Genomic DNA, 26,811 nt, shown 5'->3' on the forward strand with positions numbered 1-26,811 from the left:
TGCAATTACAAAGTTTAATTTTAATTAAATCTGAAGTGTGCTTTCTGAGTAATGATTTTTAAAATGAAAAAATATTTAGCTATAAATTCTGTTCTATATAAAAGGACATGGAAATCTTATTTCTTACATCTTTCCCTGGTATAAATTGGAAATTCAAAATACTTCAACTATACTCAAACTGAGTTGCTACAGCCATGTATCTATAAAATGAGAATTTTGTGTATGAAATCAGGAGTTACTTTTTTAAAATGGGGATGGAAATTTGCCTATCTTTAAATTTTCTGATCAGGCATGAGGTAATTCTAGCCTCAAAGTGTTACAAATAACTGGTCAAATTTCTGTGAAAAACCAATGTTCTTACACAGAAGAGAAATAATTTTCCAGCTATAGTTACACAGTTTCATAATTAAGGATTCAGAGTGCTAGTCAGTATACATTAAAGAGTTTTCCTTTCTTTGTCTCCCTAGATAATTGCTATTTGTTAAATAATTTGTATTTTATGATAATGGGTTGTCAGAACTCATTCACATAGTAACTGTTCTATAGTTGAAATTGGTTTCAACTATTAAAATTGTATACAAGGAAATTAGGTGTGTTGCAGTACTTGGTTGCAAATAACTTGCCATCTGGTGTTGGGTCAGAAAATGCTATTTCATTAGTGCTGAGAAAACAGCCAAACATGAAGCAATTCCTAAAAAAAAGAGGAAAAGACAATTTAACAATGGAACCAACTTTAAATTTTGATTAAACATGAGCACAGTATTTTAAAGCAATCTAGTTAAAAAACTTCAATCTCTGTTTTTCAGTCACTGAGTCGTGTCCAACTTCTTTGTGACCCCATGGACTATAGCCCTCCAAGCTCCTTTGTCCATGGTATTTCCCAGGCAATCCTGGAGTGGGTTCCCATTTCCTATTCCAGGGGATCTTCCTGACCCAGGTATCGAACTCCTGTCTCCTGCACTGGCAGGAATGAGTTTGTTTTTTTAAACCACTGAGTCACCTAGGAAGCCCCTCAATCTTTTTAAATATTCTTAGTTAAAATCATTTTATTAAGTGGTAAAATGACACAATGTCTTAATATTTTAGCGGGTGGAAGTTTAATGGTATCATTTCACAGGTGAGACAACGAAGGCCCATAGAAAGTTCTGCTGAGAGGCAAAGAGAACCATACAAACCATCCAGTTGACTCTAGGTGATCCATGGTAATAATAAGCTACTGATATGAAATAATATTGCTAATTAAAAGCCACAGATAATTACAATAAAAAAATAACACCAACAATTTTAACCAATAACTATCTTCAGCTACATCACACGTTCAGAGCTTTAAGAAGGTAAAACCTAATTTTGCCTTTTGACTACATTTTGACTGCATTTTGACTACAACTCTCCTTGATCCAGCTCAACTGGGATTAAAAGCAATAAGGTGAAAAATTTAGAAAGACTTCAACAAAACAGGGATATTCCATGAAATAACAGGCCTTAGTCTTAAAATTCGTCCAAGTCCTAAAAGATAAAGAAAGGCTAAGTAACTTACAGGTTAAGGAAGATGAAGACTAAAGACATTATGACTAAAAGCAATATGTAATCCTGAAGAGGAAAAAAAAATGCTATGAAGGGCATTTGAGACAAATAACAAAACTGAAATATGGACTATACATTAGATAGTAAATATCCCAAATTTGGTAACTGAGCTTATGTAAGAGAATTCTTACATAAGAATTCTTATGTAAGAGAATATACTTTAACATACTGAAGTACTAAGGGGGTAAAGAGGCATATTATATGTAACTGACTTTAAAATAATTCAGGAAGAAAATAAAAAAGAATCTGGACAAAGATATTGAGGGTGTTCTTTTTACTATTCTTCCTATTCTTTCATATGTGAAATTACTTCAAAATAAAAAAGAATTGGATTCAATGAGAAGATATCAGCTTCAAGTATACTTACTACATAATTCAATAAAAAGTGTATTGCTATATATACGAGACTCCAAAGCAAAATATTGATTAAGCAGTTCTCTTTGTCTTCATGAATGATGGTATGAGCTACAGAAAGTGTATTATTAGATCTGTGGCTTTGAGTCCTAACTCTTTTACTAGCTCCATCAGTGTATCTGTATTAATAATCCTATCTGAGCCTCAGCTGCTTCTGATGCAAAACAATTAGGAATAATACTGTTCACTTGTGAGGACTTAAAACATACATTGCCTGTACAGAGAGAGGATTAGGCTCCTCATATACAGGAGAGCTGCCAATTATGTTACCTGTATCTCCAACCCAAATGTGTGAGAAGATGTTCTCAAATGATTGTTTTTTATATTTCTCCTTTGCAACTTTATTTTTATCACTGCTTACAATCTATTTATTGCCTTAGTATTCAAAGTATTACCTACATACCAGCAACATTCAGCATCAGCCAAGAGCTTGTTAGAAATGCGGCATCTCAGGCCCACCTCAATCTACTGAATCACACCTGCATTTGAGCAAAAGCCCAAGTTGTTCACAGGCACTTTCACATTTGAGAAGCACCGGACTATTGCCTGGTAGAACCAGGTTAAATACCGGTATTCTCCATGGCCTTCCCTGGTGGCTCAGATGGTAAAGAATGTTCCTGCAATGCAGGATACCTGGGTTCGATCTCTGGGTCAGGAAGATCCCCTGGAGAAGGGAATGGCAACCCACTCCAGTATTCTTGCCTGGAGAATCCCATGGACAGAGGAGTTTGGCAGGCTATAGTCCATGGGGTCGCTAAGAGTCGGACAAAACTGAGTGGCTAACACACACACACATTCTCCATACCAAATTTATGTATCTCAATAAAAAATAAAGAAAATGGAGATTATTTTACAATTAACTACAAATAAAAATCTTCATAGACACCAACTTTTCTTACTGCTCCCCTTTGTAAGGTATGTGTGGGTGAGAGTTCTCTTATACACGTTAGATATACTAGACTTTTACTTATTAGATAAATGATTTGTAATTAACTATTCTCTGGGTTGTCTTGCTAATTCACTTTTACATTTAGTTATATTTGTGTTACAGTAAGTCTCTATTAATCATCTAGTCACACATCAATAAATATACAATTTCTACAATTCTTTTTTAAACCTCTGTTTTTATAGGTTATATTTATTTAAATTAATTTTACATCTGTTGAACCTAATAAAAAGTTGGGCTTGTATTTTCCATTTGTTTGCCTTATTTTTCTCTTTCATTTCCTAGCAGTTTATCTTTACTTTATATCTTATTAATGTGTTGGTCTATAACAAAATCCAGTCTTTGACTACAGGTAGTTTGAAAAGCACCGGTCTAGAATATTTCACACCTGGAATATTGTGTACAAAATTGAGTACACCTAGTGTATATATATATATTTTTTTTCCAGTATCAGCACTGCCTCAGCCTGACTTTCGTAGTATTTACACAGACCAACATCATTCCCTTTGGCTCATGAGCCAGGAAAGCTTCTGGGAGCGCTAACCTGGGTCTAACCGATTTTACTTCTCACCTGAGCGTGTCTACCAGTCGTCGTGCAATGCGCTTTCTTCTTTTCAGTCTGAAGACCCAGATTCTACTTATCCCACACACTGCAGGTTCCGGTACATTTGAACATTGCCAAGCCCTCTGACATTCTTTAGAGCTTGGGGTTTCTGGGCCAGTTGGTTCAGACAGGACACGGAAGGCCTGCAATGATGCACAGAGGCATTAGACCTAATGGTACAGCTGAGTTCATATTTCTTTTTAAACAAAATTTAAGTATCTAAAATGAATCTTATTCTATGATCACAAAAATGTTTAAGTTCTTTGCTATTTCTTGAATTCTTGCCCAATTATATTCACATAATGCAGAAAAATGATAGTGGTGTTGAGATATTCCCACATACTAGTGTATTATACCAATGTGAAATTTCCTTTTATTGATTTAAAAAAATGATAAAATTCAGACTCTTAATAAAGCACATAAGCTTCTCCCATTCTTTCCATCCTAAAGTGTATACATAGTGTCCTAAAAAAAATAACACTAAAGGTTTTTGCATATAAACTACAAAATTGTTATTTTAAGTTTCTTTTAATTCTTATTTTGAAATAATTGTAGATTCAGAGGAAGTTGACAAATGGTACAGAGAGGATGTGTATCCTTCACCCTATTTCCTCCAATGGTTACCTCTTCCATAACTGTAGTACAATACCAAAATTGAGAAATTAACATGGGAACAATGTGGGTGGGACAGTTCTGTGACAATTCATCATATCTGAATATTGATTTAACCATCACTACAATCAAAATACAAAGCTACTGCATTATCATGAAGCTCTTACTCTTGCTACCTCTCTATAATCACACCCATTTTCTCCCCTCCACCATTGCTAAGCTGTGCAACCACAAGCTGTTCTCTATCTCTAAAATTCTGATATTTGGAAGATATCATATAAATGGACTCATACAGCATGTGATCTTTTGAGAATGGCTCTTTTTCACTCAGCAATATGCTCTTGATAACCTGTCCAAGTTGTTGCATGTATCAACAGTTCGATCCTTTTTATTGCCAAGTAATATTCCATTGTATGGATACACCAGTATGTTTAATTACTCACTTACTGAAGGACACGTTGGTTGTTTCCAGCTTTTGGCTATTACAAATAAAGCTGCTATAAACATTCAGCTATGGGTTTTTGTGTAGACATAAGTTTTCATTTCTGGAATAAATGCCCAGGACTATGATTGCTGAGTCATACGGTAAATCTGTGATTAATTTTTTAAGAAACTGCCAAGCTGTTCCCAGAGTGGCTGTAATATTTTACATGCCCTCCAACAATGAATGAAAAAACCTCCTTTCCTTGCACCCACACCAGCATTTGCTATTGTCACTGTTTTACACTGTAGCTGTTATTAGGTGTATGTGAAGTTTTAACTTCCATCAAGAACACTCTGCTTCTGAAATGAGAATGAATAGAACAGTACATGTACGAGTCAGTTGGCTATACAGATCTTCCTCAACTTACAAACAATTACATCCTGATAAACCTAAGTTATAAGCTGAAAACACTGTACGTTGAAAAGGAGTGCATTTAATACACCTAACCTGCGAAACCTCATAGTTTAGCCAAGCTTACCTTAAATATGCTGAGAATGCTTACATTAGACTACAGTTTGGCAAAATCATCTAGCACAAAGCCTAATTTATAATAAAGTGCTAGAACTTCCCTGGTGGCCCAGTGTCTGAGACTCTGAGCTCCCAATGTAGGGGGCCCGGGTTGGATCCCTGGTCAGGGAACTAGATCCCACATGGTGCAACTGAGAGTTCACATCCTGCACTAAAGATCCCTCATGCTGCAACTAAGAGCTGGCACAGCCAAATAAATAAATATCAAATTGATATTAAAAAAAAGGGGGAAAAAGTACTGAATATCATGTAATTTACTGGATACTGTACTAAAAATGAAAAACAAAATGGCTGTATGTAGAGAACGGTTAAGTATACTGTTTGTTTACACTTGTGATCGCCTAGTAGACTAGAGCTGCCATTCTCTGCTGCTGCCCAGCATCACAAAAGTGCATACAGCTAGCTCAGGAAAATATGAAAACTTGAAGTAGTTTCTGTTGAATGCCTATGGTTTTCACACCATTGCCGAGTTGAAAAGTTGTAAATCAGAGACAATCGGTATTGCCTATTATCACTACATAAACAGTGCACTTAAGATCAAAGAAAGAAAAGGCCACATTGATTACTTTTACAGACCATAATACAAACCAACTGCTTTTCTTTCTCCACTCATATATATGTATGAGATGGAAGGCAGAAAAAAACAAGAAAGAGAAAGATGGTAGAAATGAAGGGGGAACAGGGAAAAGGGAGCCATCTATAAAAATGAGTAAGACCAATTTATGCTAGCATCATTTCAAGATGTCTTAAAACAGATAAGTATTTTTAAAAGTAAAGGGACATAAGTGTGGGATATTATAAAGTCAGGTTAAAAGAACACATTTGAGCTATAATTCTCTCTAGCTTAAGACTACCCTGTAAGCTCCTTGAAGGGCAAAAACTATTATCTCTATTTGAGAACAAGGGTTGGCAAACTTTTTCTGTGTGGGACCAAACTGTAAATACTTTAGGCTCTCTGGGCCATGTGGTCTCTGCTGCACCTATTCAACCCTGCCACTGTTGCACAAAAGCAACCACAGATAATATGAAGACGAATGAGCATGGCTCTGGGCCAATAAAACTTTACAAAAAAGAGGAAGACCACACTTAGCCCATGGGTTATTATTTGCTAACTCCTCTTCCAGAACACTGCTAATCAGTATCCAAAGTAGATTCCAATTATAGGACAAGTAACAACCACTTTCCAATTTTCTGTTGATGGGTGGGGCTGTGTTCCCTCCCTGTTGTTTGACCTGAGACCAAACTATGGTGGAGGTAATGAAGATAATGGCAATCTCCTTCAAAAGATTCTAGGCACGCACTGCTGCCCTCAGTGCCTCTGACCCTGCAGTAGACCACCACAACCCATGCCTCTGCCGGAGACTCCTGGACACTCACAGGCAAGTCTGGGTCAGTCTTTTATGGGGTCACTGCTCCTTTTCCCTGGATCCTGGTGTGTACAAGGTTTTGTGCAAACAAGAGTTTGTTTGCCCAGTCCTGTTTAAATTCTGTAATCAAATCCCACTGGTCTCCAAAGTCAAAATCCCTGGGGTTTATCATTCCCTTTGCCAGATCCCCAGGTTGGGAAATCTGTTGTGGGTCCTAGAACTTTCTTAACAGTGTGAGAATTTCTTTGGTGTAACTGTATGCCGTATAGGGCCACCCAAAATGGACGGGTCATAGTGGAGGGTCCTGACAAAACGTGGTCCACTGGAGAAGGGAATGGCAAACCAGTTCAATATTCTTGCCTTGAGAACCCCATGAACAGCATGAAAAGGCAAAAAGATACGACACTGAAAGATATGATACTGAACTCCCCAGGTCGGTAAGTGCCCAATATGCTACTGGAGAAGAGTGGAAAAATAACTCCAGAAAGAATGAAGAGACAGAGCCAAAGCAAAAACACCCAGTTGTGGATGTGACTGGTGATGGAAATAAAATCCGATGCTGTAAAGAACAATATTGCATAGGAACCTGGAATGTTACGTCCATGAATCAAAGTAAATTGGAAGTGGTCCAACAGGAGATGGCAAGAGTGAACATCAACATTTTAGGGATCAGTGAACTAAACTGGACTGGAATGGGTGAATTTAACTCAGATTACCATTATATCTACTACTGTGGGCAAGAATCCCTTAGAAGAAATGGAGTAGCCCTCATAGTCAACAAAAGAGTCTGAAATGTAGCATTTGGGTACAATCTCAAAAACAACAGAATGAACTCTATTCGTTTCCGAGGCAAACCATTAAATATCATAGTAATCCAAGTCTATGCCCCAACCAGTAATGCTGAAGAAGCTGAAGTTGAACAGTTCTATGAAGACCTACAAGGTCTTCTAGAAATAACACCCAAAAAAGATGTCCTTTTCATCATAGGGGACTGGAATGCAAAAGTAGGAAGTCAAGAGATACCTGGAGTAACAGGCAAATTTGGCCCTGGAGTACAAACTGAAGCAGGGCAAAGGCTAACAGAGTTTTGCCAAGAGAACGCACTGGTCATAGCAAACACCTTCTTCCAACAACACAAGAGAAGACTCTACACATGGACATCACCAGATGGCCAACACCGAAATCAGATTGATTATATTCTTTGCAGCCAAAGATGGGAAGCTCTATACAGTCAGCAAAAACAAGACCGGTAGCTGACTGTGGCTCAGATCATGCACTCCTTATTGCCAAATTCAGACTTAAATTGAAGAAAGTAGGGAAAACCACTAGACCATTCAGGTATGACCTAAATCAAATCCCTTACGATTATACTGTGGAAGTGACAAATAGATTCAAGGGATTACGTCTGAAAGACAGAGTGCCTGAAGAACTATCGACGGAGGTTTGTGACACTGTGTAGGAGGCAGTGATCAAGACCATCCCCAAGAAAAAGAAATGCAAAAAGATAAAATAGTTGTCTGAGGAGGCTTTACAAATAGCTGAAAAAAGAAGAGAAGTTAAAGGAAAAAAGGAAAGATATACACATTTGAATGCAGAGTTCCAAAGAACAGCAAGGAGAGATAACAAAGCCTTCCTCAGTGATCAATGTAAAGAAATAGAGGAAAACAATAGAATGGCAAAGACTAGAGATCTCTTCAAGAAAATTAGAGATACCAAGGGAACACTGCATGCAAAGATGGGCACAAAAAAGGACAGAAATGGTATGGACCTAACAGACGCAGAATATATTTAGAAGAGGTGTCAAGAATACACAGAACTATTAAAAAAAGATCTCATGACCCCAGATAACCACAATGGTGTGATCAGTCACCTAGAACCAGACATCCAGGAATGTGAAGTCAAGTGGGCCTTAGGAAGCTTCACTACGAACAAACCTAGTGGAGATGGAATCCTAGGTGAGCTATTTCAAATCCTAAAAGATGATGCTGTTAAAGTGCTGCACTCAATAGGCTAGCAAATTTGGAACACTCAGCAGTGGCCACAGGACTGGAAAAGGTCGGTTTTCATTCCAATCCCAAAGAAAGGCAATGCCAAAGAATGCTCAAACTACCACTCAGTTGCACTCATCTCACACACTAGCAAAGTAATGCTCAAAATTCTTGAAGCCAGGCTTCAACAGTACATGAACCATGAAATTCCAGATGTTTAAGCCGGATTTAGAAAAGGCAGAGGAACCAGAGATCAAATTGCCAACATCCACTGGATCACAGAAAAAGCAACAGAGTTACAGAAAAACATCTACTTCTGCTTTATTGACTATGCCAAAGCCTTTGACTGTGTGGATCACAACAAATTGTGGAAAATTCTTCAAGAGATGCGAATACCAGACCACCTAACCTGTTCCTGAGAAATCTGTATGCAGGTTGAGATGCAACAGTTAGAACCAGACATAGAACAATAGACTGGTTCCAAATTGGGAAAGGAGTATGTCAAGGCTGTATATTGTCACCCTGCTTATTTAACTTCTATGTAGAGCACATTATGTGAAATGCCAGGCTGGATGAAGCACAAGATGGAATCAAGATTGCCGGGAGAAATATCAATAACCTCAGATACGGAAATGAAACCACCCTATGACAGAAAGCAGGGAAGAACTAAAGAGCTTCTTGATGAGACTGAAAGAGAGTGAAAAACCTGTGTTAAAAGTCAACATTCAGAAAACTAAGATCATGGCAACCAGTCCTATCACTTCATGGCAAATAGATGGGGAAACAATGGAAACAGTGGCAGACTTTTTGGGGGCTCCAAAAATCACTGCAGATGGTGACTGCAACCATGAAATTAATAGACGCTTGCTCCTTGGAAGAAAAGTTATGGCCAACCTAGACAGCATATTAAAAAGAAAAGACATTACTTTGCCAACAAAGGTCCATCTAGTCAAAGTTATGGTTTTTCTAGTAGTCATGTATGGATGTGAGAGTTGGACTATATAGGAAGCTGAGCACCAAAGAACTGATGATTTTGAACTGTGGTGTTGGAGAAGTCTCTTGAGAGTCCCTTGGACTGCAAGGAGATCCAACCAGTCCATCCTAAAGGAAATCAGTCCTGAATATTCATTGGAAGGACTGATGTTGAAGCAGAAACTCCAATACTTTGGCCACTTTATGGGAAGAACTGACTCATTGGAAAAGACCCTGATGCTGGGAACGACTGAAGACAGGAGAAAGGGATGACAGAGGGTGAGATGGTTGTATGGCATCACCAACTCAATGGACATGAGTTTGAGCAAGCTCCAGGAGTTGGTGATGGACAGGGAAGCGTGGCAGGGAAGCCAACCCATGGGGTCGCAAAAAGTTGGACACGACTGAGTGACTGAACTGAACAACCATTTTGCCAAATATATTAACCTGTACTAAGGCACATGTTCAATAACTGAGCTTGTTTAAAATACTATACTTTATAGTCCAAGTATATAAAAGACTATATGAGCTTAAGACTGACTAATTCCTGCTTATATAAGGCAAAATACCAGACATAATAGAAATAAATGACTTCAATTATCTAGATGGTCAAGGATATTTTAGAAGGAAAAAGATCATTAATGGTAGCCTTCTTAAATGCTTGAGACTTCTCCCGACTACTTCATTTTGCTCAAAAATTACTCCAATAATTTGTAAGACAGCATACCATACCTGTTTGATGGGCTCTGCAATTAAACACCCAACTACTTTCTTTTCATCAGAGATAAAGAGCAAGGTTTTGATTTTGTTTGGACATTTGGGAACAACTTGTTGGAAGCCCAATTCACTATCAACAAGTTCCTGGACATCTTCAACCTAATGATGTCAAAAACCGAAAAAGATGAATTTGTTTTTAAAATATAACAGAATACATATATATATATATATATATATTTACACACACAAAATTATGCTTATCAGTTTAACCTCTTTTGTCTCTATTTCTTAAATTTTCACAACCCCCAAATTATTCCACTACTGAGGCATGTTTCTGCCACTTTGGAAACAGGGTTTTAAGAAACTATTTTAAAGATCACTTTCAGCACCCTTGAGCGGAACAGGGAGTAAGAGGATTCTGTTTCAGCTTTATCCCTTGTCCACTGGGGCGAAACATCCAGCCCAAGAAACAAAGGCAATATCAACCTAAGAATTAGACCCTGGAGCCATTAATTTCTCAATCTCATAAAGTTTAGTTTATTTTTCACAAATGGAAGATGTAGGCAAGCAATACACTATGGACTCTTATCTGTTTTCTTTAATCTCTTCTTGACACACCTTTACTTGTTTTGTAATTGTAAGTTTAATTTTGTATGAACTACTTTGAAAGTTATCCTAATACCTGTACCGATGTACAGTGATTATCTATAAGCAAAGGTGTTTTATATAATACTTCAATATAGGTCGATTTTATCATGGAGAATGGGGAGAGTAGAAGGAAAACAAAGACTGAAAAACTAATATTGTAAAGCAATTATACTTCAATTTAAAAAGAAAAACTAATGTTTCATACCTTTCTGATAGCATAACTCGGGTCACGTGGCAGGACCAACACAATTTTCCCATCCCAAAACTCTGCTACAACACGTTCTTTTTTCCAGCCCTGCCAAAGGGGGAAAAAAAATCACATTTTGATCTAAAGCAGAAAAAAAATTAAATAATGTGGTCTGGAGAAGACAAAAAAGATGAACAAATGAATGATATAAAAATGACAAAATTCAACTACATGAATGTAGTAAGGGAAATAAAAGATGACTGAAACAAAGCTCCTGTCCTCAAGGGGCTGACATACTGTTGGGAGACATGTAAATAATCTATTAAGAAAGAAAGTGAAAGTTGCTCAGTCACATCCGACTCTTTGCAACCCCATAGTCCATGGAATTCTCTAGGCCAGACTACTGGAGTGGGTAGCCTTTCCTTTCTCCAGGGGATCTTCCCAGCCCAGGGATCAAACCCAGGTCTCCTGCATTGCAGGCGGATTCTTTACCAGCTGAGCCACAAGGGAAGCCCATTATAAAACAAAGCGAAGTCAAGTAAGAGCCCCTTGTAGGAATATAGAGGTAAAAAAACACAAATTAGAAGTGTGAAAGTGGGGGAGGGGCAGGATAAGAAGAATTTTAATAAATCAGGCTAAAAATATTATGAAGGCATGAACTACAGTAATAAAAACATGAAAAACGGGGATGCATTTGAGTAGCAGGTGCAATCATAAAGATAAGGACAACAACACGCTGTATCTGGAGTAGGAAGGTATTTCATGAAGGTGCTTCATGAGGAGCAAAGAAATACCCTGGAGGAGTCAAAGAAAGCTGTTTTTCTAAGGTTATCTAGAAAGAAGAAACTGGAGTGAGCAAAGGGGAAACTCCTCAAGTCTTTGAGTTTTCTACCTTGACTGCTCAGCTCTGCTCCAAAAGCTAGAGGTAAGGATGCGGGGTGTTCATTCAACCGAGAGCAGTAACTTCTCTTATATTAGCACACGAAGTTTGAAATGGCACATCTATTAAAACTAAAATACCATCAGTCTCAAATATTAAACACACAACAAAATTACAGATGATAAAATATTTCTGGATATGTAAATCTTTCTATATTTAGGCAAAAGGAATGTCTCTTTTAAAGCAGTTTCATTTTTAGAACAAATGGAAGCAACCTTTTTTTTTTTTAATACTTACTGTATATTTGATTCCCTCCACAAATCGGTGGTGATGCTGAACATGCTGCAGTTCATCCTCGGGGCTGGAAGCAGCGTAGATCATGCCACAGGACTTACACGTGGTGGCTCCGAAACGTTTCTGACCTGCGTCCTGCAATTGCAAGAGAAAAAATAGCCCATCTAAACACATCACAGATAGCTCTACATTTAGTTCATGTAAATTTGTCCACTCATTCAAATTTGTCCTTATTTTTCTTTTATGCTGGTACAAGTGAAACATAAATGGAAGTCTGGTTACTCTTTCTCTCTGCTAAGTCGCTTCAGTCGTGTCTGACTCTACGCGACCCCATAGACGGCAGCCCGCCAGGCTCCGCCATCCCTGGGAGTCTCCAGGCAAGAATACTGGAGTGGGTTGCCATTTCCTTCTCCAGTGCATGAAAGGGAAAAGTGAAAGTGAAGTCGCTCAGTCGTCTGACTCTTAGCGAGTGACCCCATGGACTGTAGCCTACCAGGCTCCTCCATCCACGGGATTCTCCAGGCAAGAGTACTAGAGTGGGGTGCCATTGCCTTCTCCTCTTTCTCTCTACCCACCAACAAAATAGAATGAGAAGAGCCTAACATGCCATCGTGATAAAAGAAGTGAAACTGCCTCTTTGAATGGACAGCAGAAAAAAAACACACCAAGATTCTTTAGCTGGACCCATAGTTCTAAGAAGGAATAAGATGAAATCATAAATATTACAGCTAAGGTGAAAAATGGAACTTCCTTATTAAGCTCTTTACATGAGAGGGCTAAAAAAGCCTTATTTCAAAGAAGCAGGGCAAAATTTCAGGACTTATACACTCATTAGATAGCATTTTTTCCTTAAATGGTTAGGAAAAAATTAATTTTAATTAAATATTAAATAAATTAATATATTAATAAAATTAAAAATTAAATATTAAAATTCTCTTCCCCAAGAGTTGATAAAATAAGTATAATACATACTAAAAGTTCAAGAAAAGCATAGATAAATTAATGAATATAGAGAATTCAGGGATATTCAATGTCAAGGCTTATTAATTCCTATTCTATCTCATAAAGCATTGCCTAAGGCTTCTAAAAACACCAAATTTTAAACTGTCTATATAGGTGTTTGCAAATTTTCTGCCAAGGGCCAGATAGTAAACATTTTAGGCTTTTCAGGCCACATATATTCTTCTCCTTTTTTTACCCAACCTTTTAAGAATATAAACGCTAAAATAGCTCAAAGGTCATGGTCCAACTTTGGCCCACAGGTATCATATGCCAAACCTAGGTCTAATGCAGTGTAGCCCTTCTCGTTAAGTCTTTTATAGATTGACAATAATCTTCCTGATTCGGAGACAACTCATTCATCAGCATTCTACTAAACTGCCAACACTCCCCAACACTATCAGTTCAAAAATATCCTTGACTAGCTTTAAATGCTGCCACAACAGCAAAGGTAGCATTTACAAACTCAGAACATTTATAACTCCTGGTAACTAGGCTAAGACCACACGTCAGACTTTAGATGAGACCCACATACTCACAATGATAAGCTGGTCTTTTGTTTCTTTGTTTGAATCTCTGGTATTCGTACTCTTCTGTACGTTGATTTGTCTTAAGAAGTTAGTAGATGTGGTGGATCCCATAGAAGACTGTTCTTCAACTAGAGATCTTGAAACAGAAAGGTGGTAAGTGTTATTTAATAATTTTAACACCTTTGATAAATTATAATGAAAAGAAAACATATGTATATAACATTTGCAGAGGACTTTGCAACTTTTAGTGCTTTCTATCGACAATAACTTGATGAAGTAACAGGGCTAGAAACAATGAGAAGCCTGAGGTCCACTCAGACAGGATCGGTAGTCGACTCAAGGTAAAGTAACTAGGGAAGAATGATGGAAAGACTCAAATTCTTGTCTTCTAATTCCAAGTTCAAAGGATTTCATCTACAGTGTCAGATGCATATGGGTTTCCTAGGTGGCTCAGAGGTAAAGAATCCACTTGCTAAGCAGGAGATGCAGGTTTGATCCCTGGTCAGGAAGATACTCTGAAGAAGGAAATGGCAACCCACTCCAGTATTGCCTGGGAAATCCCATGGACAGAGGAGCCTGGTGGGCTACAGTTCATGGGGTCACAAAGCATCAGACATGACTTAGTGACTAAACAACAACAACAAATCAGGTGCATATACATAAGATTTCTTCATAAGTTGATGTCACCTTTAAAAATTAATCTTTTTTTGCTTTTCAAATCTTAAGACAATATTTACCCATGCAGGCATAAAGAAATTCATGGAATGCCACAGCAAATAAGTAGACTCTAATACTGGATCTCACAGACCCACAGGAAGTCAGTCACCAGCAACCAGCATATTATGATCCAACAACTTTTTACTGGGGCATGGGGCAGTGAGTGAGACTAATACACGCCTAAAGCAGCACCCCACTATTCTCAAATTCTTAGACAAAAAAAAAATCTAGCTGGACAGATGTCGAGGCAATCTTTTCCCTTTAACAGACAATGCTGGGGCTGGCTTATAGAGGTTGAAAATTGGAGCCCATAGGCCAAATCTAGCTAGCAGATATTTTGATTGGCTCACACAGAATTTGGATTAGCTACCAATATTTTAAAATCTAGAGATTTCACTTAAAAATGTGTATTTCCAATATTGCAAGAGACACTGGAAGATCATTAGACCTGTTTCATCAAGCAATCTAAGAGTTGGAGCTACTGGCACAGGCTCTTTTAGATGGGGTGTGCTTTTCCAGTTGGCTGCAGTCTCTATAGGCACTAAGTTTGTAACCCTTGCCTTACAATGAAATGACCTTCTCCCAAGGATCAAAGAAATAGAAATCTCTAGAGTGTAGAGGCAAGGGGGGGAAAACCAAGTAGCCAAAGCAAGAAGTTCAAACAGAAACTCACATTGATAAATTAAAAAACACTGGAAAAATACCCTATGTAATGCTTTATGCTAACCCAATCTGTCCTCTTATCATCTGACTAGAAAATGGCTTTTATAATGACTTGACAAACCTATGGTAAGAAATATATTTCACATCATGACCAATACAGATACACATACATAACTGGGAAAAAAAGATTCACTAAATACACTTACTATGTGAGAGATGTATTATTCCATTAAGAAAAAATGCTAGATGTGATGCCCTTAAATTTTTATTGATGTGACAAACTATCAATACTAATAATGCCAATAATATAAAAAACACTTGTCTAGGTCACTGACTCCCCTACACCTTATACAACTTCTGCTAAGTAACTCAGCACTTCCCATCCTTGCAGACAGAACTGCAACATTTTTACTTCTAGCCTAGCAATGTTAACACTTTATTATACGCATTTGTTTAAATGTCTGTCCTCTTCTAACCATGACTTCCTTGACAGCAGAGCCATGTTGTACTTATCTTCACATCTCTAAAATTCAGTGTAGTCCAATACCACATGGTTTTCGATAAATGTTCACCAAATCTGAGAGTACAAACCCAGACAATCTGTAACCTACCTAAAGTAAAAGTCAGATTAAACCACAAGAAACTGATGATATCTGACTTGTTGGGTCCTACCTAATGAGCAAATTTCAAATGATTCAACCAACAGTCTCCTAACATCTCCTTATGTTAGGTTAGTTTACACACTGTTAGCTAACTGTGATAGGTTTCGATCCTCAATAAATAGAAGACGACAGATGAGAAACGGGAAAGGTGAAAGAAATTAGGAATACGGTCTTTGAAGGGGAAAAGCTACCCACCCGACGAATCTCCAAGGCAATTTAGGGTGAGATGCCCTAAAAGCAGGAGAACTTTACTAGGGAGTACCTTGCTCAATATCTTCAGATGTTTATCATCAAACAGGAAAAAAGAAACAAAGCTGCTTAGTGAGCAGCTCCCTAGAGAAGGAAACGGCAACCCACTCCAGGATTCTTGCCTGGAGAATCCCATGGACAGAGGAGCCTGGTGGGCTATAGCCCATACGGTCACAAAGAGTCAGACGACTGAAGTGACTTAACATACTGCTTAGCGAGATGTTCAAACTGTAAGAAACTTTGTTCTCAGAGCTTTTTTGCATATACTCTTAAGCACCCATGCCTCCCTCAGTTTCAGTTTTAGTTTTGAGCAGGATAGTGTGTAGCTTCAGTTGGAAATTATAACAGCATTGAGTTGCTGCAAGTTACTTACTCCTCTGGCCAGTCTCCTCATCCGTAAAATGGGGTAATAATGGTTTCCACACCGTGAGATGCAAAGTGCCCATTAAACATGAACTATTATCAGTATGTTATCACACAGAGGAGGCAATACAGCCTAATGGGCTTTGATTAAATATGGATTCTAGTCCTGGCTTTGTCACCTAACAGCTGTGCAACTGTGGCTGAATTATAAAGTTTTCTCCACTGAAAATGGTAATAACAATATCAAGCTTCTGGGTTGTTGTGGGGATAACTGAAATAGTGAATATAAATTATTATGGGTCAGGTATTATACAAAAATTGAAGAAATTACTATTATTCCAGCCCCTAAAGGTCTTTTCCTTCTCTTAATTCTTCAAGTTCTTATGAAGTTTCTATGAGAGGGTCTGATTTCATCTCCTTTTCTAAATATTTCAATGGGGAAGAGAAAAATGCTCTCCAAATTAAATAGTATAAGCAAAAAAGAGAGACCCAGTGGACTCATAATTAAACCTTGAACATTAAAATAAGAGCAACCCTTACCTTTTTGTGTTGACTGAAGACATAGTGAAGATGGGATAGACAACAGACTCAGGAGAAACTGGTAAGGGAAAAAAGTGAACAATAATTTGTATCACACAATAAACTTAAAGCTTTAAAGCATAAGATTTTAAAGATTAATAAAACCAAAATACTCACAATACTTGATTTCAAGACTTAACAGTAATTAAGACAGTATGGTATTGACAAACAGATCAATGGAACAAAATAGAGCCCCAAAACACCTACCACCCATGCACATATAGTCAACTGATTTTTAACAAAGAGGCATAGGTTAATTCAATGGCAAAAAGATAGCCATCAAATTATGCTGGAACAATTTGACATCCATATACAAAAAATGACAACACTCACATAAAAATTAACTCAAAATGGATCACAGATCTAAATGCAAAATGTAAAACTATAAACCTTCTAGAAGAAAATTCCACATGAACTTGGGTTTGATAATAAGTTTTTACATACAACACCAAAAGTACTCCAGTAGCAATAAGCACATCAAGTCCAGAACCTGGTTCCCAAATAATATTACCCAACAGAAGGGACCATGGTTCGTTGGAGAAATGGCTGAGTCTAGGACTAGGTTAGGGAAAATGCAAGATGAGCCTATAGCCTTTTGTAGTGCCAGAAAGTAATAAGAAAGTGCTCAAAAAGCAAAAGAAGGGGACATGTCAAAGAGAACTGACCCAATGGTCAAAGCTGGAACAATATGAATGACAGAATAAATCATGTAGTATTAGATTTTAACCCCAAATATAAAATATTCGTGAGTGCATACTGGTGAATACTCAGGAGTCTATTTATTTATTTAACAACTGAGTAAATAAATGGGAGAGAAGAGATAACTCTTCCTAACAGAAGGATTCCAAATAATATATGTGAAAATTCCCCCCTCTAGGAGATGAAGCTAGCTTAATCCCCATCTTTCCCTAAAAGGGTAGGCTAGACTTAGTGACTTACTTCCAAAGAACAGAGTTTGGCAAAGGAAAAAGGGTAACTTTTACAGTGGAGAAATTGGGCAAACCTGACCAACCAATTGATAAAGGCCAGTTAACATCATCTATAATGTCATGTGGACATTGCACCCAAAGTGGTGAGAATGGCATTCACCTCAGTGGCATTCTTCCTCCAAACCCATAACCCCGGTCTAATGATGAGAAAAACATCAGACAAACCCAGGTGCAGGAACATCCTATAAGATATCTGGCCAGTACTCCTCAAGAATGTCAAGGTCATGAAAACAAAGAAAAGACTGAGAAAATGTCACAGACAAGAGGAGACTATGGAGACATGGCAACTAAATACAATGTGATCCCTAGGCTGGGTCCTACAACAAAAAGGGGATATTAATGAAAAAAATCAGTCAATTCCAGATACAGCCTAGAACTTATTTAATCATAATATACCAGTGATTAGTTTCTTAGTTTTGACAGAGGTATAATAGTAGTATAAGATGGTAACACCACATTCCTGTCTCTGAGAAACCTGTATACGGGTCAAGAAGCAACAGTTAGAACAGAACATGGAACAAAGGACTTGTTCAAAATTGGGAAAGGAGTATGACAAGGCTGTGTACTGTCACATTACTTATTTAACTTCTATGCAGAGTGCATCATGTAAAATGATGCGCCAGATGAATCACAAGCTGGAATCAAGACTGCCAGGAGAAATATCAACAACCTCAGATATGCAGATAATACCACTCCAGTGGCAGAAAGTGTAGAGGAACAAACAAGCCTCTTGATGAGGGTCAAAGAGGAGAGTGAAAAAGCTGGCTTAACACTCAACATTCAAAAAACTAAGATCACGGCATCTGGTCCCATCACCTCATGGCAAATAAAAGAGGAAAAAGTGGAAGCAGTGACAGATGTTATTTTCTTGGGCTCCAAAATCACTACAGATGAAGACTGCAGCCATGAAATTAAAAGACACTTGCTCCTTGGAAGGAAAGCTATGACGAAACTAGACAGTGAATTAAAAAGCAGAGACATTACTTTGCCAACAAAGGTCTGTATGGTTAAAAATATTGTTTTTCCAGTAGTCATGTATAAATGTGAGAGTTGGACCATAAAGAAGGCTGAGCACTGAAGAACTGATGCTTTCAAAGACTCTTGAGAGTCCCTACGATTGCAGAGATCAAACAAGTCAATCCTAAAGTAAATCAACCCTAAATATTCATTGGAAGGACTGATGCTGAAACTCCAATACTTTGGCCACCTGATGCAAAGAACTGACTCATTGGAAAATAAGACCCTGATGCTGGGAAAATTGAGGACAAGAGGAGAAAGGGGAGACAGAGGATGAGATGGTTGAATGGCATCACTGACTCAACGGACATGAGTTTGAGCAAATTCCAGGAGACCGTGAAAGAAAGGGAAGCCTGGAGTGCTGCAGTCCATGGAGTCCCAAAAGAATTGGACATGACTTAGTGACTGAACAACAACAATAGAGTAAATGGGGTAAGACAGGTACTCTTTGTACTATCCTTACAACTTCTCTGTAAATCTAAAATTACTACAAAATGAAAAGCTTATTTAAAAAAAGAAAAGAAGTGGGAGTTCCCCGGTGGTCCAGTGGTTATGATTCAATGCCACGGCCTGGGTTCATTCGCTGGGTTCAACCCCTTACTTGAGGGATCTCTTCCCTAGATCACAGTCAGTCACTGGCAGAACCATACAAAACCCAAGACTCCTGATGCCAAATCCAGTGCCCTCTTACGGCTTAGTGAATTCTGCTTACAGTTGGGCTTTGATCACAGATATATGTATTTTTCACTCCCTCCTATCATTTGGGGTAAAAGGGTAGGTATGATGAGAACACCTGGCTCTAGATAGCTTAAGTAACTGAGCCATATCTCACAGACCAATTAATTAATCAGAGTATTTTGTCTTAAGTTCTCACATAAGTTCTCCTTGTCTCCTCCTCAAAATGCACTGCACTGCTTATCATAGAAAACAGTGTTACCGAGAGCGCACAGACATACAAAGTCATGGATACTGAATATTTTAAAAAGCCGAAATAGTATTGTTTATAATTTCATATTGCACATGTAATGAAGCATTATTACAAGAAAAAAACTCATTTTGAGAAGAAAAGTTCTCTTACTTACCTGCCTTGTTCTCACTGAAAGACTCCTCTGAAGGACAACTCTTATTTTCATCAGTTTTACGTTGCCTTGAAGAAATGACTCTATCTGATGCATCCTGAAAATAATGAGTAAAATTAAAGAAACCTATAATTCTTAATCATCGCACATTTAGTCAATGAAGCCAAAGAGATCTGTTTCTAAAACAAAATATGTAGTTTATCATGAATTACATTTCATAATGACTTTAAATGCTCAATTTTCAGTCTATTTTAAGGAAAATTTCCTTTATATTTACTAAATGTAATATTTTTAAAAGAGTGTGCATATTTAAGTTTATAATTTGTCATTCTGTCAAAAATGACAGAATGAAAATCACAGAACATCCCGTCTACAATAATAAATTGAACAACAACAGAAAAATCAGTAAAAATGGTAAAAATTTCCCTGCTGCTGCTGCTGCTGCGTCGCTTCAGTCGTGTCTGATTCTGTGCGACCCCACAGACGGCAGCCCACCAGGCTCCGCCGTCCCTGGATTCTCGAGGCAAGAACACTGGAGTGGGTTGCCATTTCCTTCTCCAATGCATGAAAGTGAAAAGTGAAAGTTAAGTCGCTCAGTCGTGTCCGACTCTTAGCGACCCCATGGACTGCAGCCTACCAGGCTCCTCCGTCCATGGGATTTTCCAGGCAAGAGTACTGGACTGGGGTGCCGTTGCCTTCTAGGAGCCGCCAAACTGAAAAGAACCAACTCTTTGTCACAAGCTTTAAAAACAGGGAGCAAAGGAGAGAAAAACATTCTGGAGTAGTTGGAGAGGCTTCTAACTTCCACTTTTTGGGTAGTAGCAGGGAGGTGGGAAAAACAAAGTAGAAAAACTTGTGACAAATTTCAATAAACACTACTTATTTGATGAGACTTAAGAGAACATACAGCTTGGGGGAAAAGGAAAAAACTTTTGATTAAAGACAACTCCTATTCAAGATCATAACTATCTCAGAAGAAGGGGAGACAAGCCATCAGTTTGCCGTTTCTCAAGGCTCCACAGAGTTGGGAAAAGGTTATGCGCTCTCTAATGAAAACAGGATTTACCCTTAGCTGTACTGTGCTTAGTTGCTCAGTTGTGTCGGACTCTTTGCAACTCCATGCACTGTAGCCTGCCAGGCTCCTCTGTCCCTGGGATTCTCTAGGCAGGAATACTGGAGTGGGTTGCCATGCTGCCCTCCAGGGGATCTTCTCAACCCAGGGATCAAATCCATGTCTCTTATGTTTCCTGCACTAGCAGCCAGGTTCTTTACTGCTAGTGCCACCTGGGAAGCCCCTAAAAACACTGACTATCAAATAAAAGTTAAGTTTCTCTGGACCACAGTAGCGAAGGAACTTAAAGAGTTACCTCCATAATACCAAAACCATAATACCATAAAACCATATTATCAAAAAATGATGGTAGGCTTCATTAAGCCAAACAAGGGAGGAAAATTCTGTTTTTCTACTCTGCCTCAAAATTCTTTATAATGATGATGGTATCTGGCTTCATAAAAGCAGTCCTCCAGACTGTAAACAAAATTTTGTTCCTGTATGGCAGTAATCTCTGGGAACAAAGTATCAGGCTACCATTTGACAGGTCTGAGCTCTTCATTTCCTTCCACTAAATCAATGTATGGAAACATATGTAGATCAGACCAGTTTTGCTAATTTTACTTACCTTGTAAACATTTAAGTTTGCAGTTCCCACTGTCAATGTTTCTTCCTGTCTATCAAGTATTGCCAAGTATATTGTTAAATGGAACATATTCTTGCTTGCCTAAGCCATGAGAGCAATTCTACTGATTCTTTATATTGTTTCTGACAAAAAACCACAACTATATCTTGATAGGGGTTTTGGTTACATGGTATGTGAGTTTATCAAAATTCATACTATATATCTGCACAATTCACTGTACATAGATACATGTCAATTTTAAAAAATACGGGCACGGCTCAAGCTAAAATTAATTCTCAATCCATCAAAATAAGTGTGTGTGTATTGGGGGAGTCCTCTGCATTTCTACCTATTCATATTCTTATTAGCCTTCTCCATGTCTATTTGATAATGAAGAGACAGTCTTGTTAAAATGACATGATGATTTCTCTGCAACATTTCTTTTCTGAGCTTCATTTTAAGGGACTAGCTACACACATACATACATACATACAGATACGGTTTTCCCTGGTAGCTCAGTCAGTAAAGAATCTGCCTGCAATACAGGAGACAGGGGTTCGATCCCTGGGTTGGGAAGATTCCTTGGAGAAGGAAATGGCAACTCACTCTAGTATTCTTGCCTGGGAAATACCATGGATGGAAGAGCCTGGCAGGCTACAGTCCATGGGGTCACAAGAGTCAGACACGACTTAGCGACTAAACCACCACTACCACCACCACCATATACAGAGAGAGCCAACTTAGTTTTAGAAGCTATATATTTCCATTTACCTTTATTAATTTCTCTTCACTTTTACTTCTTTCACTCAACAGCTCAACGTTCAGTTCTTTTTCTACTAATACACACTTTGGCACTTGCCTTGTCTCAAAACTTCTTTCACTGACAGTCTCTCCATTAGACTCCTCAATAACTTCTGATTTATTTTTCTGGGTGAGTCCCAGTAATGGCTTATCTTCCAGGGATGATTTTCTCAGTGAGGGCTTCTTTCTACTAACAAAAAAAGCTGCTCCACCCTGTAGGGTAACTTGTGGTTTGACCTTCTGGCTTAGAACTCGAGGAGCATTCAGGTTATTTTCAGCCGAGTAACAATTATTCTCCACAGCTGGCTTATAGGTCACTCGGTTCTGCTTGGAATTTTTAGAATTCTTTGATGCAGGCTTGATGCATTTATATCCTGCTTGACACTTAGCAGTTAAACTCTTCTGTGGTTTTTTGTTCATCTTCTTGGAGCAGACTGGTTTTCCTTGTATTTTTTCTGTCATATAGGAATACGATTTATCCTCACTATTAATTTTTAGACCAATGGATCTACTCTCTTTTATCAGCTTTCTCTCCAATGGATTGAGGTACCACTTATCTTTATTGTAAAAGGATACAGCAGACACAGCAGATTTAAATGGTGAACCTTGATTTGCAGATGGCAATCTATTTTTAGTTGTTTTGAGTGGACTTGAAATCAAATGGCCTTGTTGAGAGCAATGAATCTTTCCTTCATTTTTATCATTGGTTTGGCAAATGTGCTTTTTATTAGGTGATGGAAATACATTTTCAGTGAAGTCCAAAATTAATTTCTTTGATGGAATTTCTGATAATGGGCTATGAAAAGAAACACAGTCCATTGATAGTTATTTTGCTTCAGTTTTTATGTCAATTTACTACTAAGCAGTAAACAACTTCACCTGGAAGGCATATCAAAAATATATCTCCAAAAGCATCTATCTACATACACTATTAGATTAGCAGTAGGAATTCTCAAATTCTGTCTTTACAAAGTATTTGAGTATTTTTCAGAACTAAGACCCCGATAATGTTTGTGAAAACACTTTACAAAGAAGCTTTGAGATATGTGTGTGTGTGTGTGTGTGTGTTTTAAAACCTATTTCTAAGTCTTGGCCATATACTCTGAAACAAGTTCTCTAAAATGGTTAACTGTACACAATAAACTGACCACTTTGGGCTTGTAATTTATATCTCTGGTATAATATACACAGAGTACACAGCTTTCTAGGATTGCTGTGTATAATAGGATGAGCACCTATTATATATAAAACAGTATTTAAATATTACATAAGAAAGCAGAAAGAAGCAAGGTAATAAAAGATCTGACACACATTTCCAAGCCATAGATAACAGTCCTTTTTCTGATTCCCTCCAAAGGCACTAAATAATTATAAAAGCTTACACTATTTCCAGACTAGAATTAGAATATAAAGTATTACTGTAACTACAAGGAGTAGGTAAATGAAAGAATGGAAGTATTTAGACATAGAAGAGAGAAGATAAAAAAAATTTAAGACGGTAGATTTTTTTAAGAATTTCCACTCAGGATGAGACTTACGTGTCCCAGTTCAAAGAGCACTGCTTCCTTTTTGTTGGCGTTAAAGTTGACATCCTAACTCCTAAAAGCAACAGAACAATATAATAACCAAATAAATCCAATGTGTATAAAAATCGCTATATCAAAACTACGATTTATAATGCTGAAACAGTTCTCAGATGGATGATGGCCCATTAAGATTGAAAAAAAGTTTTTTTTTCAAAAGCAAATTACTTTGATAAAGGTTTAAAGCATGAAGGTAAAAAAAAAAAAATTAAAAACACTACCTCACAAAGAAAGTGAAGTCACTCAGTCGTGTCCAACTCTTTGAGACCCCATGGACTGTAGCCTATCAGGTTCCTCCATCCATGGGATTTTCCAGGCAAGAATACTGGAGTGGGTTGCCATTTCCTTCTCCAGGAGATCTTCCCGACCCAGGGATTGAACCCAGGTCTCCCACGTTGTAGGCAGACGCTTTACCATCTGAGCCACCAGGGAAGCCCCCCCCCTCCACTAATTAAGCAGAGACAGTACAATTTAAATTAAGCAGGAACAGTACAAATTTCAAGCTGGAAAATGGTCCTATCAAAGAGGAAGGATTTTACCCCATTTCAGGACACTCTTTCCCGACTTCAATAGCCTGACGAATTCATCTCAAGTTTAGTCACTCTATATCCTGGGCAGCTGTCCTTCCCATAGCCCTCACCACCCGCCTCCCCCCAAATCCCAACAGCCCTCCAGCTGTTAGATGCTCCTGCCCTAGGCTTCCAATCCACCCTGCACTTCCTTGGTATCCATTTTGCATATTTTCTCGTCTTTGGCTTTACGGTCTTTCCCTATAGCCTGCAAGTACAATGAAGGCAGAGACCATCTCTAACTTTTTCATCAGAAGCCAGCAAGAAAACGGGGAAGTATAATTCTCTCCCATTTTATTAGCTGAGGAGCAGTTTGTTTTCTTATTTACAAAATACTCTGACCTCCTAAGGCTGCGAGTAACAAACACAATCACGCATGTTAACTCTCGAGCAGATGGTATGTTGCTCAATAAATTTTCCCTTCCCCTTCCTTTCGGATCAAGTGTATTTTAAAAAAATACATAAGCATAACTTTCAAGTTAAACAGAAAGATCTGAGTCTCTGGAAATTCGTGTCGAGCTGCAGCTTTAAAGACCTTTCTGAGGCTGAAAGAGGAAAGACAGGAGAGAAAAGCGACCCTGTCCCCACATGCTGTCAGGGCAAAAAGGCGAGAAAACTCAGCGTCAGAAAGCTGGAAACCCGGAGACCTGGAAGTGCGGACACCAGCTCGCTAGCTCTGGTCTCCAGCCTAGAACGCGCCAAGCACCGAGCAAAAGCTCTCTTTCTTTGACATTCACCCCCACGTTCCACAGAACCTCCTGGTCCCCTGGTTCTTCCACATCACGCCTCGGCCCCACGCAGCACTTACCTGGTAGAACCTAAGACAGGCAACCTCTCCTCAGCCGAGCCCGTGGTCCCCCACTGTATTCAAATTCTCGCGCGCCAGTCCAGGCGGAAACCGCTCCTTTCCGATTCGCCGCTTCCCAGCGTGTCCAAGGGCAGGCTCGACGATTGGTTGTGCACCAGCGCTTGCCCCGCCTCGCAGGAGGCGGTCTCCAAGAGTCTCCCGCCCTTGCAAGGGTGAAACCTCTCCCAAGGTGGAAACCACGTCTTCCAGAACCCCTTGTGGCAGCGCCGGGCTCCTTTTTGGAGGCCTTACCTAGGTGCATTCTGGGAATTATAGTTTTCCGCCGAATGAAGGCATTCTCTGGTACTCGATATATTATGAGGTCACTTACTGTAAGATATTTTTTTTTATAGTAGCCTAAGATTCTCAAGTTGTTTTTCACATTTGGAGCTATAATGTTGGTGATCTAGTCACTAAGTCGTATCCTACTCTTGCGACCCATGGGCTGTAGCCTGCCAGGCTCCTCTGTCCGTGGGATTCTCCAGGCAAGAATACTGGAGTGGGTTGCCATTTCCTTCTCCAGGGGATCTTCCCGACCCAGAATCCAACCCAGGTCTCCTTCATTGCAGGCAGATTCTTTACCGACTTTTTTTTCCCCTAGTGATGTTAGGTGAAGCATTTTTTTTTTTAATTTTTCAAGTTAAATAAATTAAATCACGGCAGTAACATCCACGTGCCAGGCATTCATGCACGTTTTAGTTTTTTATTTCATTCACTACAGTCTATGGTATATGTACCATCATTCCCATTTTATAGAGAATAAAACTGAGGGCCTGAAAACAATTACTATTCATAAGACAGTGTAGATTCTTCCTTTGGAAAGCTCTAAAGTTCCTAAAGCACTCGTTTGTTATTAGCTACTGTTATCTTTGTGTACCAGCTCCTAGTACACTCTCTGGCACATTTCTTAGTTCTAAAAAAAGTTTAGTTAAGTGATGCGCTTAACTTCACATAATAATATAAATGATCAGCTTAAAGCGAAGTGCCGTTGGGAACCGAGTCAAATCATTCCCACTTTACAGCCGGAAGATTTCTGAGGTTCCCTCAGCCTCGTAGGTACCGATGGCAGATCTTGGATTTAAAGGTAGAACAGTACGAGTCCAAACGCAGAGAGGTATATTGCCTCCGGTGAAACTCACTTATTCTAAAGTGTTCACTACGTCCTAAACCTTTTACATCTATTAACTTAACCCTGGCAAAATAACCTGTGAATTAACCGCTCCATTCATCCTTATTTTGCAGCTAAGTGCAGCAACTCCAAGT

At 38.6% G+C, this 26,811-nt stretch overlaps 1 protein-coding gene across 6 annotated transcripts; it reads right to left on the bottom strand.

Annotated features, from left to right (window-relative positions):
* Positions 1 to 25,570, bottom strand: ESCO2 (establishment of sister chromatid cohesion N-acetyltransferase 2). 6 transcript variants are annotated; one of them, XM_081497109.1, is made up of 11 exons: positions 25,510 to 25,570; positions 24,088 to 24,148; positions 22,520 to 23,345; positions 20,076 to 20,169; positions 16,949 to 17,006; positions 13,764 to 13,890; positions 12,229 to 12,360; positions 11,070 to 11,159; positions 10,232 to 10,375; positions 3,516 to 3,691; positions 1 to 691 (listed from the first exon to the last, which is right to left on the bottom strand). In XM_081497109.1, exons 2-11 carry the CDS (start codon positions 24,138 to 24,140, stop codon positions 559 to 561), a joined length of 1,833 nt encoding a protein of 610 aa, XP_081353235.1. In that variant the 5' UTR covers positions 24,141 to 24,148; positions 25,510 to 25,570; the 3' UTR covers positions 1 to 558. The 6 variants fall into 6 exon arrangements, with proteins under 6 accessions (XP_081353235.1, XP_081353274.1, XP_081353244.1 ...); XM_081497148.1 differs by having other exon boundaries at positions 25,439 to 25,570; XM_081497118.1 differs by lacking the exon at positions 25,510 to 25,570 and adding an exon at positions 25,349 to 25,433.
* Between the last annotated feature and the right edge of the window lie 1,241 nt (positions 25,571 to 26,811).

The sequence above is a fragment of the Giraffa tippelskirchi genome, chromosome 1, assembly GCF_054371585.1.
Source record: "Giraffa tippelskirchi isolate mGirTip1 chromosome 1, T2T-mGirTip1v1.2.pri, whole genome shotgun sequence".
NCBI lineage: Eukaryota > Metazoa > Chordata > Mammalia > Artiodactyla > Giraffidae > Giraffa > Giraffa tippelskirchi.